This window comes from Onychomys torridus, chromosome 19 (genome assembly GCF_903995425.1).
Source record: "Onychomys torridus chromosome 19, mOncTor1.1, whole genome shotgun sequence".
Classification (NCBI taxonomy): Eukaryota; Metazoa; Chordata; class Mammalia; order Rodentia; family Cricetidae; genus Onychomys; species Onychomys torridus.
In genome coordinates this window covers 60636014-60650252 of record NC_050461.1, presented here as the reverse complement: position 1 = coordinate 60650252, position 14239 = coordinate 60636014, and the positions used below count along the sequence as shown (strand labels likewise).

At 42.0% G+C, this 14239-nt stretch overlaps 1 protein-coding gene across 9 annotated transcripts in view; it reads right to left on the bottom strand.

Annotated features, from left to right (window-relative positions):
- Positions 1-14239, bottom strand: part of Ermard (ER membrane associated RNA degradation) — a 140776-nt gene that overhangs the window by 126369 nt on the left and 168 nt on the right. For 6 of the 9 annotated variants that reach the window (XM_036168607.1, XM_036168608.1, XM_036168605.1 and 3 more), the window contains exons 1-12: positions 13484-14233; positions 12769-12908; positions 11535-11636; positions 10841-10930; positions 9126-9223; positions 8437-8573; positions 7731-7845; positions 6726-6828; positions 6346-6375; positions 5462-5530; positions 4228-4401; positions 845-928 (exon numbers count right to left, since the gene is read on the bottom strand). In XM_036168607.1, coding sequence (XP_036024500.1) covers positions 845-928; positions 4228-4401; positions 5462-5530; positions 6346-6375; positions 6726-6828; positions 7731-7845; positions 8437-8573; positions 9126-9223; positions 10841-10930; positions 11535-11636; positions 12769-12908; positions 13484-13757 — 1416 coding nt within the window. In that variant the 5' untranslated portion in view covers positions 13758-14233. Of the gene's footprint in view, positions 1-844; positions 929-4227; positions 4402-5461; positions 5531-6345; positions 6376-6725; positions 6829-7730; positions 7846-8436; positions 8574-9125; positions 9224-10840; positions 10931-11534; positions 11637-12768; positions 12909-13483; positions 14234-14239 lie in introns of those variants that run through there. The other 3 variants (XM_036168606.1, XM_036168610.1, XM_036168609.1) reach the window with 3 other exon arrangements.

The following is a 14239-nucleotide window of genomic DNA, read 5'->3' as shown; positions in this document are numbered from 1 at the left end:
TCTGGGGAGAACAGATGTTTGTGCACCTCTCTGCAGGAAAAGTCTCACAATGGATGTATTTGTCAAACACAACACTGGTCAAGCCTGGGTCCCTGACACTGCCTCTCTAGGTCTTTCCCAACACACACCAGTTTACAGCAGCCCTGTGAGGGTGTGCTCTCTTGCCAAGCCTGTGCAAGAGCCATTCTGAGTGTGATATTCATGGGGTTCTTCTTGTCCTGTCTCCTGCCATATACAGAACAAACATCTGAGGGCTGGGGAGACAGCTCAGTAGTAAGCAGCGCATACTACTCTTGCAGAGGACCAGCTGTGTGGCTTACAACTGCCTATAACTCCAGCTCTAGCGGATCAGAAACCTCTGGCCTCCAAGGCCACCTACACTCATATATACATACTGCAGCCCCCTACATAAAAATCTCTTTTCAAAAAAAATATGAAGCATTTGAAATAATCCCCAAATTGGAACTATCTGGTAGAAATGCTTGGAAGTTTGTTTTTAAAATTATAAGTTAACAGAAAGTTGTCTTATATGGTAGAAGAAAAAAATGACATTCTCACTTGATAAAACTTGCTTCTCTCTCTGGGCATGACCAATGACAGCAGCCATCTAAGTTCCATGCTAAACACTCCACCTGTTATCCTTGAGACAGAACCACCTTTAGCTCTGAGACACAGAACTTGAGTTGCAAGTTCAAAAGACTGAGTCACTCAACCAAAGCCATACAGCAAGGGACCAACGGGTCAGGAAGTCTGACAGGGCAAAGCGTGGGGCCCTTCTGATATCTCTGAAGGAAGAGCAGCATCACACATGTCCCCTCTCCCAAACACTCTGCATGTGGCATACCTGTTTTTGAAGCTGGAAGGCTGGGTGGCAGCGAGATCTGTAGCCTTCTGCAAGACTAACCAGCAACTGTATTGTTGCTTCCTCCTAGTTTAGAAAATTGATGTTAGTCACTACAGTTCTACAATTGGGCTTTGTCTTCTTCTGAATCAGTCACTTAGAGCCCTAATCTTTCACTTCATCTAAAGCATGGTAAAACTCTTCACTAAACTGCCTAAAATAGAGCTAACTAGCCATGATAATTTACAAAGATCACACCCACCCTGTCCATAGCATAGCAAAACTACAAATATATAAGGAAAAAAGATCCAAAAACAAAAGGAAAAAATTTTAAGCACTGAACATCAATACAATTAGAAGAGAATTACGTGACCATAAAGTTATATATAGTTGCCAAACATATAAATGTTAAAAACAAAGATAATACAGTATATTCCAACAGCTGTTATAAACGTATAACTGAAAACCTGTATCAGCAACTGGAAACTACAAAAGCATAAAGTCAGGGAGCCAGAAGTTGGCAGAAGTCAGCAGCAGAAACCATCACATTCTCAATAGCACAGAGCAATGATTGAAATGGCCAAGATCAAAGTGCTGAGGACATGTGCCAACCTCTCGTTCACTGACAACTGCCAGCCTGAGCCACAGCCATGTCGTGGGCAGCATCCTCATGACTGTGGTCCCAGCAGGGCAGAGACTTGTGTGAAGACTGGGGATGAGTGCTGGAATAGGCACCAGGGGACCGTGTATGCCTTTAGGCCAGGAGAGAGCACCCACTTCTGCTCTAAGATATGAAGCTACAGACAGGCTCTACATAGAGGGGGGACATGATGTTTCCAAAGGGAGGAAGGAAGGCTGTCAGAGCAAGTGCCCTCCAGGAAGTGAAGGTGATGTGGCCAAGTGGTGGTAATGGGATAACACTGAGTAATAGATTCAAGATGTATTTTAAGGCAAAACTGAGTACAGAATGTGAAAACAGGGAAGAGGGGCTTGGGGGCCTGTGAGCCTCAGAAGCTACCTTTTGGAGATGTGCTACTTAGTTGGGAAGGTGGGGTCCACATTCATCATAGGCCTGAAGTCAGGACATACTTGTTATTGGTAAATTTTTTTCTTTGACACAGGGTCTTGTACATCCAAGATTGGTCTCAAACTCCATGTAGCTGAGGATAACCTTGTGATCCTTCTGGGCTGGTGGATGTCTTTCTATATGCTGTGAATATATGTTGTTCCCATTGGTTAATAAATAAGCTGCTTTGGTCTATGGCAAGGCAGCTTAGAAGCAGGTGGGAAATCCAAGGAAAGAGACAGAAAAAGGAAAGGCAGAGGAGAGAGATGCCAACAGGTGCCAGAAGAAGCAAGATGTGAAAGAACCAGTAAAGCCATGGAACACATGGCAAAATATAGATTAATAGAAATGGGTTAATTTAAGATATAAGAGCTATCTAGCAAAAGGCCAGCCATAGACCATCCATACAGTTTGTAATATAAGCTTCTGTGTGTTCAGTTGGGTCCAGGTGAGAGAGATTTGTCTGGACTGTGGGGCCAGACAAGACCACAGGAAAACTTCTGACTATATTTGGTGCTCAACGCGGAGCATAAACCCATGGCCCTGAGATTAAGAGTCTTATGCTGTACTGAATGAGCTGGATTTCCCACCTGCCTCTAAGCTGCCTTGCCATAGGCTACAGCAGCTTATTTATTAACCAATGGGAACAACACTTCTGCCTTTACCTTCTGAGTGAGGGCTGGGATTACAGGTGTGTGCCACTACACCTGGTTTATACAGTGCTGGGGATCAAACCCAAGTCTTCATGTATGCTAGGCAAGCACTCTACCAACTGAGCTACATCCTCAGTTTCTGAATAGTGTTCAATATAGTAAAAGATGTCAGTTTCCCTATGTGATTTTACTACATTATTCTTTTCAGTTTGTTTTCTGGATCTGTCTACTTTAATGACATAGCTCACAGGGAATATAAACAAGAGAATAGACAAGACAATTCTGAGGCGACAGGAAAGCAAATTGTCTTTAGTGACTGGAAAGCACTAAACAGTGTCATGAAGATTCAGCAGAGAGCAGAGCTTCCAGCAAGAGAGTCCAGGGCTGGAGCCTGATGTATACTGAATAAAGATGTCAATTCTCCACACAGCATTCAGAAAAGTTGCTAGCAATTTCAACAAGAAACACGGAAAACTAGATTCTCTATCTCACTCCCACGAGGAACTACATTCTACTTGGACAAAAGACAAAAACACTAGGAAAATTATGGTTATGTTTATAATTTTTGGAATGCAAAGACGCTTTCAAGAATAACATCAAAGGCAGAAGCCAGAGGGAAAAAAAGAACCTAGAGCTAAAATCAAGTACATCACTGAAAACAGAAGCAAGGTTCCTAAAGTGGTGGGAAAATACAAGTGAGCAAAGACAAGGCAGGGACAGCAGCATCAGTGAAGAGAAAAACTAGGCCTTCCTTTTGCAAACTCACTAGCATAGGTGCCCAAATGAACACAGTCCTTCAGTTCACCATTACAATCAGAGAGTTCCTTCAGTCAAAGGGACAGCCCACATACCGAAATGGAGATCATTTAGATAAATGATGGCCTACTGATGCAATAGAATGACAGACAGCTAACAAAAAGAGCAGGCACAACAAAGATCCCAAAATACAACGAATGAAAAACACTGCTTGAAGGAGAAAGCATTTCTTCCTACAAGCCTATTTGGGGGTACCCATGGAAAGAATAGAGAAGCAAGGACATCCAACTTTTAACAGCTTTCATCTCTGGCAAAGGGGATTCCTGATGGCCTTTACATATTATAATAATTTTTCAATCTTGCTTAGACTTTTAAAATAGACAACTTAAAAAACAATTGCCATATATATAATCTAAAAACAAAAATACCTCCTGCAATATTATAACTAAAATTATTTACTTTAAAATAACAAAATCATTAGTTTCAGAAATGCAAATACCCTGTTCCATCAATTTGATATATACTTGTAGGAGTTTCCTGTATTTGGCTAATCATGTTTTTTTTTTTGGAGCTGAGGATCGAACCCAGGGCGCTCTACCACTGAGCTAAATCCCCAACCCAGCTAATCGTGTTTTACAACCTGTTCTTTAGTTTTTAATACCACCACTTCTATTAAAAAGAAAGGCAAAGATGTGTTTACGAGAGGACAAATTATTTCAGATTCAAAACTCTGATTTTCAGAGAATGAATGCATGTATGTTGTTAATTTACAGATATTCTGATGGAATAATACTGTAACTCAAATTAAAATGAAAAATGATCAATAGCTAATCATATTTGAAAAATAAGACACGTTCTTCCATTGCTAGTGATGGTAAATTGTGACAGCTACCCTCTTCCCTCTGTGGTACCTTCAGCTCTGACAATGTGTCTTCCTCAGTGAATCTGAGCAGAAGCACCAGGGAGAATGTGAGCAGCTGGCTTGCTGCTTCTCTCGGAAATTCACGTAAGCTGATCTCCCCATGGCTTAAACGATCCCGGATACGAGGACCCTCCTGATAGTTCAGGAAATCCCACAAGAATTCCTTTTAGAAAATTAACAGAGAAGCATTCTGTTAATGTTGTGAGCATAGGCAAATGCAAAAGGCAGGGTTCCAGGCAGTTCCTGGCTTGTTTACAAACTGATGGGAAATGTGAGTCTCAAAGAGGGCATTCACCCCATCCTGCAGCTGGAACTGTAGCAGGGCGCTCTTGCTCACACAGCCTGCCTGCAGGAGCTGACGACCAACCATTGGGGCAGCTGCCTGGAAGGAGTTGCTGCTTAAGGCACTCATCTCTGTTATTCTTCCCCTCCTATTTGGAAGGGAAATAAACATTCCTCCTGCTGGAATGAGCATAACCAAGCAGGTGTCCTTGACCCATTCCTTCCCTACATTCACCCATAGTCCACTCCTGCATCTCTCACATCAACAAAGAGAGCTGTTCCCTCCTCTAACAGTACATGCCCAAAGTCTCTCTCCGCTAGACTATGGAGAAAAAGGTCAGAAAAACCACTGAAGTGGGCAGACTGCCAACAGAGGAAGAGTCCAGGGAATTCAAGACAAAAAAGAATACCAGATAAATTAGTCATCTTGCTGTCTGTGGGTAGGAAGGGATGCCAAAATCACATAAGGAATGGGAAACAGAATCCAGCTCTTCTCTCAGTGAGGTGGAATACCAAAAAGTATCTACTACAGTCTAGAGCAGTCACTGTAGTGTCCTGATAAAATATAAAATGCTGATTGAAACATGGTTCAAAACATTAATCTGTTTCATTCAACACTTAATCTTAGAGACATTTGACTGTTGCTAAATTTTATAAAGCAAATATACCTTTCTTTACCAAAAATACATATAACCAATAAATAAGAACATTGTTTAGAAAGAGGGCAGCCAAGTCGTCAGGCATTCAAAGGGCATGGCACTAACCAGAATAAACAAAGCTCAGAGCCTACAGGCAGTCACTCCTGATGAGTGTCTATGATGGGACAGGACAACAGCACAGCAGCAGGTCAGTTCCTGAGCACACCACAAGTCACACTGACTCTAGATACCAGCATGTTCATAAACAGAAAAACCTAAGACTGTAGATACCCAAATCTTTACCATGGCAGGCTCTCCGAGGAAATGAGGAAGCTGGTTGATGCTACCATCATTCAAGTGTTTTGCCAGTATCTAAAACACCAAAAATAGATTAATCAATAGGCTGTTAAACTGACACACACACATGCATAATACATAACCAGACTCATGTACCTACACACATGGACATTGATCTGTACACACACAATTAGAATATTTGTATTTCTAAAGTTGTTACACTGGTTAAGGACAGTTGTTCTCAACAATGGTCATAGCCAATCATGACAATCTGTTTGCATTTTCCCACTTTGTGTTTTGTACAACTACAGAAATGAGATTAATAATACTAGGCCTCAAAATTAACCTGAAAGCTTTATTTAAATGTATTTATTTGAAACAGATTTTCAAGTACTACAGGTTGCCTTCAAATCCTGCATCTACTTCACAAGTAATGGGATTACAGGTACATAATCTGCTGCCATTCTGGGTATATTCAGTGCTGGGGACTAAACCCACAGCATCATGAATGCCAGTCAATCATTCAGTCAACTCAAGTACGGCCCCAGAGCTACATTTAATTCTAGCATAAGCTTCTTCTCGCTTATCAACATTTTCCTGTAAACATGCTATTTATAGTTAACCTTTGTGGTTTTTATTAGTAGAATTAAATTATTTTAAATTTACTTATTTTATGTGCATGAGTATGTTGCTTGCATGTATGTATTGCAGCCTACACATGGTTGTGAGCCACCACCATATGGGTGCTTGGAACTAAACCCAGGTCCTCTGCAAAAACAGCAAGTGCCCCTAACCACTGAGCCATCTCTCCAGCCCCAATCCTTGTGTTTTAATTTGTATTTAAAAGGAGATGATTTTTTTCAAGGTTTCTTGCAAGTTTGACTACTTACTTCATCAAATGTGGTATATAGAATTGTTGACTGCAGAAAGGGGAAGAGATAAAAGAGAAATAATTAAAACAAAAAAGTAATATCATTCAAAGTCAAAAACAATTCTGGTTCTCGGAAGGTACTACTGCTTTTATAACAGCATGAAGTTTAAAGGACAGTTTGGAAACAGAACTATCTTACATAATCACAATTAAAATAAACGTGTGCTTTAACAGCAAATAACGTGGTGTGTGTGTGTGTGTGTGTGTGTGTGTGTGTGTGTGTGTGTGTGTGTGTGTGCGTGCGCGCGCTGTAAGGGATTGGACCCACAGTTTTGCATAGTCACATAAAATTGTCAATATAGTATGCACAGCCCCAGTGAATAACAGAAACACATGTACCTCGGCCGTGAGGAGTCTATCAGGACATTTGTTAACTGCAGCAAACACTCTCCTGAGTCCAGCTTCTAGCTGTGACAGCAACAGCATGGCGCAGTCAGCAAACCTGTGGAACCCAAGGAAATCGGCAAGCGCCACAGTGCCAGCACTGCAGCCTAGACACGCCAATGAGGCACTGAAGGCAGGTACAGAGCTTCCTAATGTGAGAAACAAAGTAAGGGACTCCAGTTCTAATTAGACCAGGGACTTTAAGACCATTTTAATGCTTGATGAAATATTTTTAGTAGTTTCAGTGGAACAAAATGTCATCATAGATCTATGTATGCTGCATGTCACTTCTGAAGATCTCCAGAACAACAAAGCTCCAGAGGGCAGCTCAAGTACAACGTGAATTCAAGGGTGAGGTTCTCTGAGGGCCAGCAATGACCAACTGATTGGCTCTCCAATCTCTACCCCTCTGAAAACATGCTGTGCCTGGCTTCCACACAGGGTTGGCCTTTACCAGAATCCAACAGCCAAACATACCTGTCCTTTTTTTTTTCTCTTCAAGGTTCTCTACTGCTAGGTTCAATGTTTTTCTTACAGTAAGAACACAGAAAATATACTAAGTTTATTCTTGAAAAACAGAAAGTTATATAGCCGGGCAGTGATGGCATACACCTTTAATCCCAGCACTTGGGAGCCTGAAGCAGGTGGATCTCAGTGAGTTCCAGGCCAGCCTGGCTACAAAGCAAGTTCCAGGACAGCCACAACTGTTATACAGAAAAAACAATGTCTCAAAAAACAAAAACAGAAAAGAAAAATAGTTCTATCAATTGCACCAAGAGGATGACAGGGAATACTTGAAATAGTTACAGCTTATCTAAGTTATCAAAGGAAGATACTGTGTACTGAGCCTAATCTGAATCGGTCTCTACTCACTCTGTCAGGACAGTAACCAGGCTTTAGACAGTGAAGGGCATGGAACAGGCCTGGCATCTAGGCACCAATACCACCCACACTTGTTACCTGTGCACCTTGAATTTGGTCACTGCCATTTCCCAGTATGGTAACATGGTTTTTAAGAAGAAGGCAGATTTCATCATCACGTTCTCTAATGCTGAGAGTACCTCATCAGTAACACCTGGGAAAAAGCAAATACCCTTACAAACACAACCACAGTAGCCAACTGAAAGAAGTCAGGGACACATGTGACCCTGAGGCAGAGCACCCCTAAAAAGGAAGAGTACCTAGCCCACAGCCTCAGGAAGCTTGTCAAGAGGAAAGGTGGACAAATGAATCTCGTCAGGAACTTGGGCAGCAATTGAGAGTAGGGCGCAGGGGACCCTAGTTTAGTATACCGACCAAGAGGAGCAGGACGTATTCCCAGAGGACACAGGCGACCCTTTCTGTTGCTGGCACAGCTGATATAATGGCCATGAGCACAGAGGCAGACAGGGCGAGAGGGGAGAAAAACAACACCATGAATGGCCCCAAGATGTTGTGAAGGGGAGCTCATCTGAGGAAGAGGCCAGTTCTAATAGTGACTCTCTGGGTCCCCAACAGCACCAGAACAGTGAGAAGGGGTGAAGTTTTAAAGGTTCTTCAAGTAACTTACAAACCAACTTGGCAATGGTAAGTAAGTTCTTCACCAAGAATTCAGTCTGATGCTACCTACAAACTGTGCAGATACCTCCATGAAGACACAGTAGGGACAGTGTGAGACAGAACTTGCCAGGGAAGACGATCACATCCTCTAGGTTTGTAAGAGTTACAAAAGGCCGATGTGCCAGTGTGACTTTTGCTTGGTGAAGGTAGCTCTTCAGTAACTGACCTAGTCCTGCTGTCAACAACAACAGAGCTGAACAGTACCTAGAGAAGACCAGAAACCAGAAAATGAACTTAGTTATCATATAAAGAACTTTTCTTAGAAAAAAAAATGTTAAAATTATGCAAGAAGGAGGACTGAGATGCTTGAGCATGTAAAGGAGACTACAGCCAAGCTGGATGTCCTCATTTTAATCCCTAGAACCATATCTGGAAGGAAAGAACCATTCCCCAAAATTGTCCTTTGGCTTCCACACAAATGCTATGGCATATGTGTACATGAATAAATGAACATAAAAATTAAAAGAATTAAGAAAGAAAACCAACAAACCCTAGAACTCTCCAAAGATGGAGTTAAGCTGTGTACCAGCTAGGAAGGCCATGAAATTTCACAGTGTCTGGGCTTTCTGCCTATCCAGGTTTCTCTGTTCTTCTCAGGGTGCCAAGCATCAGAACACACACTCTGTTACTGCAACCTGGCCATTCATGTCTCAAATCCTCCCATCTTTCACAATTAACCCTTTCCTCTTGGGAAATTCAAGGTATAGCAAATTCTTAAGCAGATTAAGGAAGAAAGTTACTTAGCCAACAACTTACTTTGGAGGAATGTCTTGAGGGGAAGCAAAGCCATGCCACAAGATGTTTCTCAGGTTGAGTCCACAGGGAGACCCAATGAAGACTTTCAGTACGTCCATCTAATCCATTAAGACAGCAGATTACTGACTAGTGGAGTAAATAAATTCAGTCCTGCAATGTTTGTTTCTCCCTTAGAACCAAGAAAGCCAACAGTTTCTGCCAGCATAGAGTAGTAACAATAATGAAACTAACATCAAAATTCTATACATTTTCATTTAATGTGTGCTAGTATGTAGAGGTCGGAGGACAACTTATGAGAGCCGATTCTTTCCTTATACCATGTGGGTGCTGGAGACTGAACTACTGTCATCAGCCTTGGAGGCAGGTACCTTTACCCAATAAACCATTTCACTGGGCTGAAATAAACATTTATTGAGTATTTAGCACATGCTAGACACATCTTTGAATGATCCCAGAACCACCTCTGAGGAAGGCACTATCATTCCCACTGTGCATAGAAAGAAACACAAGTGAAGAAGGTAAAGCCAAGGTTTCAGAGACCAGACCATCATGCCAGTCCAAGGATGAGGAGCTGACTCAGAAGACATGGCTTTAACACTATACATCAGAGGTACCCAGGATCTGAACACATCAGAAAATGGATACAAACTCCAGACCAGGTAGTGTGGGCCTATGTGGTAAAAGGGATGAGAAAAGCAGCCATAGTTAGGCAGCATGCAAGTCCTGTGTCCCCACCTCCTCAGACAAACTCATGAGAGAGGACAGCCAGTCCTCCGGAAAGAAATGAAAGCAGTCTTGGTTTACGTTGGGCTGTTGCGGAGCCAAGGAGAGGGGTGCTTTCTGAGCCTCTGAGGCAGAACCAGCATGTGGAAAGCTCAGAGGGGTTCAACCCAACACCAGTGTTCAACAGCCACATCTTTAAGGAACCTCAGAAACCCCTGCTCCCTTCCCCCACTTTAGATACCAAACACCTTCTATCAGCGGCTACAAGAAATCATCTAGGGGCTAAAAGTGGCCATTCAGAGTTAAATGGTGAATGGCAGGAAGGTGGGAAGGAACAAAATGTGTTTTTATGATTCAGCATAACAACGAGAGGCCACACTCCAGCCTTATCCCAGGCCCTCTACCAGAAAATTATTTTCAAGCTGGCAAGGGAAATGATCCCAATGAGCAGTAGGAGGGTTCACTGAAGATGGTCTCTTAGCCCCAGAGAATAAATTTGGTGGACTTCTGGTCCAATTAAGATGGCTGTTTTGGTCTCCTGCCTCACTGAGCTCCCTACATGTCACCATTTAGTCTGAAGTCTCTTGATTACAGTCCCTCTAGAATATTCTGAAAAGTATAAAGGCCTCTATAATTTCTTACCAAGTTCTATTTTTTTTCCCACTATAAGTCTGAATGATCGCAAAAAGTTATAAATTCCTACCTGTTAAAAACACAGGTATTTTAGGACAAAAAATGTAATACTTAATTGAACAAAGTGATTTGCTTCTAACTGCCTCTGTGGTTGGACCTATATGGTTATTCGACCACCAGCAAATCTGGGGAGAGAGACCCTAAGGAATATGTGGAAGTGGGCTGGCTCCAGAAGGAAGGGAGGATACACTTACAATGGTGAAACAGTTAATGTTTCCCCAGAGTTCTGTAGTTTTGGAAAATCAAAAGCACAACTCATGCCAGCCTTGCTATGCTTTATGTGTTATTGACACACTTACCACAGCATGTCCAAAGACTTGAGTAAGCTCTGCAGATGCAAGAAGATCTCTTAGAAGAAAGGGGCACTCCTTCCCAATCAGTAAAAATACCTAAAATTCAAACAGAAATCATACAATAATTGCATTATAATGAGGCAAAATTTAAAATAGAGTGAGATTTATGATGCACAGTACAGATGAACAAAGAAAAGTACTTAGATATAGATTTCCTTTCCTGTGTGTGTGTGTGTGTGTGTGTGTGTGTGTGCGCGCGCGCGCGCGCGCACTCTCGCACACGTGTGAGCACACTGGCCAGAGGGGTACATCAGGTGTCTTACTCCATCACTCCCCACCTTATCCCTTGAGATAGGGTCTTTTACTGAAACTGGAGCTAGAATAGAGGCTAGAAAGCCTCAGTGAGGCTCCTGTCTCCACTCCCCCACCCCAGTGCTGGTTACAGAGGTACAGAAGCAACCACACACAGCTTTTCATATCTTGACACGGGGGCTGGAATCTAAATCCAGGTACTCATGCTTACACAGCAAGAACTTTGATCTACTGAGACATCTCCCAGGCTCATAGGTGCTAGAATTCTCTTAATTATGTAAAAAGAAAATCATTGTGTTTTACAAGAAAGCAATACATTAACCAAGTAATCTGAAGTTTTTGTGTCCATCCAGGTAATCTAGCAAACAAGGAGAATTCTCACACTCACATCGCCTAAGGCTCGTTCCAGACAGGAAGCCAATTTCATCATGCTGAGGGAGATGGCAGGAGGGTACAGGCTTTCCAAGGCATCAAATATTTCAAGAAACAGCTATTTAGAGTAAAACACACAGTAGAGATCAGATTCAATGAAAAATAATTTTCAAAACTAAATTTTTATAGCATTACTGAATTAAAACCTTTTAATATTTCAACTACTACATTTAAATTTTTGACATAAGCAAATCGTTTCCATTGAAATAATATAATAAAATTATTTAATACCTAAGGAGTTCTTTGAAAGTTTTTTCATTGTTTTTTCAAAGCATAAATTTGACATAATAATGAATTGAAACCAAGTATTTTGACCTACTTCTTATTTCCTGTAATGATTTACTTTAGTTCCTGTGTAAGGCAGCTCACCTTCCCAGTTCTATTTTAGAATCAGACATGTTACAGGTATTGTTTTATTATAGTCCTTTAACATGTCAAATCAAACACAGGAAAAGAAAAAAAGCAAACCACACAAAATTTGCATTTGGACCCAAATGACTATCTTTTTTTCAGTTCCCTATAAAGAAACCAAGCACCTACTATCTGATCTAACCTTGTCATCTTCCTGGGAGTTCTGTCCTGATGCTAAAGCGGACTTTATCTTCTAATGCTGTGGTGGTGTGAATAGGAAAGGTCCCCATAGACTCATGTGTGTGAAGGCTTGGCCCACAGGGAGTGGCACTATTAGAAGGTGTGACCTTGCTGGAGTAGGTGTGGCTTGTTAGAGGAGGTATGTCACTGGAGGTGGGCTTTGAGGTCTCAGAAGCTCATATTGCCTCAAAATGTAGAACTCTTTGCTACCTCTCCAGTACCATGTCTGCCTACATGCTGCCTTGCTTTCTGCCATGACAATAATGAATTAAACCTCTGAAACTATAAGCCAGCCCCAGTTAAGTGTTTTCCTATAGAAGAGTTGCTGTGGTCATGGTTTCTCTTCACAGCAATAGAACCCTAACTAAAACCTAACTAACAATGCCTGCCTAATTGAGCCCAAAAGTTGTTCAAAGTGGTATGTTCTTCAACTTGGGCTTCAGAGCCTACATATAAGCTACTGAGAGTTCTCTTGCAGCCCCCAAGACCTATGCAAAGTTGGAAGGCCAAAGGTGGAAAAAGGCACCCTTAACTTGGCAGGTAATGAGGGTTTCCAATTTGCAAAGTCTTTTATTTATAAAGATATGCAAATATCAAACCTCTGGATAGGCTGTCCACTGGAACCATGGTGAATACTTAATTTCAAACTGTGCCCTGGTCAGAGATGAGATATGCAGATGGATGGCCTCACAGATAGGACCCAACAGCCGCACGCTTCTCCTGTAATCCAGACTCTGCCCTTATAGGTGGAGAAAATAAGTTTTAGTTCCACAGCTCTATGCCACAGGATGAAAAAAAAAAGTAAAAATCAAAATTACAATTACAAAATCAAGCAATTTATAATTGGACATATGATAAGTGTACTTGCAGCTCAGTAGAAATGAATTGTAAAAGGCTTTACCACCAGCAGAGAATGTGTAGCTGTAGTTTTAGTTACTCATGATCAAGCATAAAAATATTGAATTCCAGAAATAATTCATATTGTCAATTAGGTGCTATTCTGAGTAACATGATGAAAGGCACTACCTCACTCTGTCTTGTCCTTTATCCAGAGTATCCATGCTGTATATACACCTAGTGACTATTGGACCCAGGCCCTATGGTTGGTTCCAGCATCCCTGGCCTGCCTCCTGCCCACACACAATTTTCTTAGCTAAGCATCTCTTGACTTTTCTTTTTCAGGATTCTTTTTCTCCTCTGACAACTACATTATAACATCCTCCAAGAAAAAAGAACCAAGGCAGGTTTTACAGGCCCAAACATTTCCAGTGTAACGGTACTAACTGAAGGCTGGTGTACAAAGACAAGACAAACCTGATTCTGCATAGCTCACACGGTCTGTAATTGCTTTCCAGCGAACTTCACCATTTTGAGTTACAATGCTATTGATATCACAGTTTTCTTTGAGTTCAAAGCCAAGGTTACAAATCAAGTCATGCACTAAAGGAGAAAGGCATGAAGTAATGGGATCTCCTGTTAAAATCTGAAATATAAAGGGCATTGTTACATTCAAGTCAAAAGAAAATCCTATCTTACGTACAGACAGGACTAAGGTAGGGAAGCTGTTAATATACTTTCTGGATACCATAAAAGCTGTATATGTCAAACAGTGCTTGGACACTAAGCATATTTTATGTGTCTGTTTCAAACTGCATGTTCAAACACTTGGATCGTTTCTTTAATCACCCTTGCTGACACTAGAGTTGAGAGGCTCGGTGGGGTTTCTGAACAGTGTGCATCAATCCTTCTGGCACTCCTTCATTGTACCGCAGTTATCAAAACCAGCGATTCTTCACAGGAAAGGTGAGAACGGAACAATTCTGTCCTTGGTATGAAACACAGCGTCAGGACCCTAGGCACCGAGTAGGTAGGTGTGTGGAATGATGGCGATTGACCCTTGGCGGTTTCCACAACGCTTCCTCCCTCTCATCAAACACGGGGTTCCGTAAACTGGCTTTCCCTGTAGCTTAGCATCCCGCTTTGGACCTGTCACCCCGCAGGGGACCCAGGACAGAGACCGGGTCTGGACGCGAGCGGCGCGGGAAGCCGCGGCTGGCGGCGACCACCCTA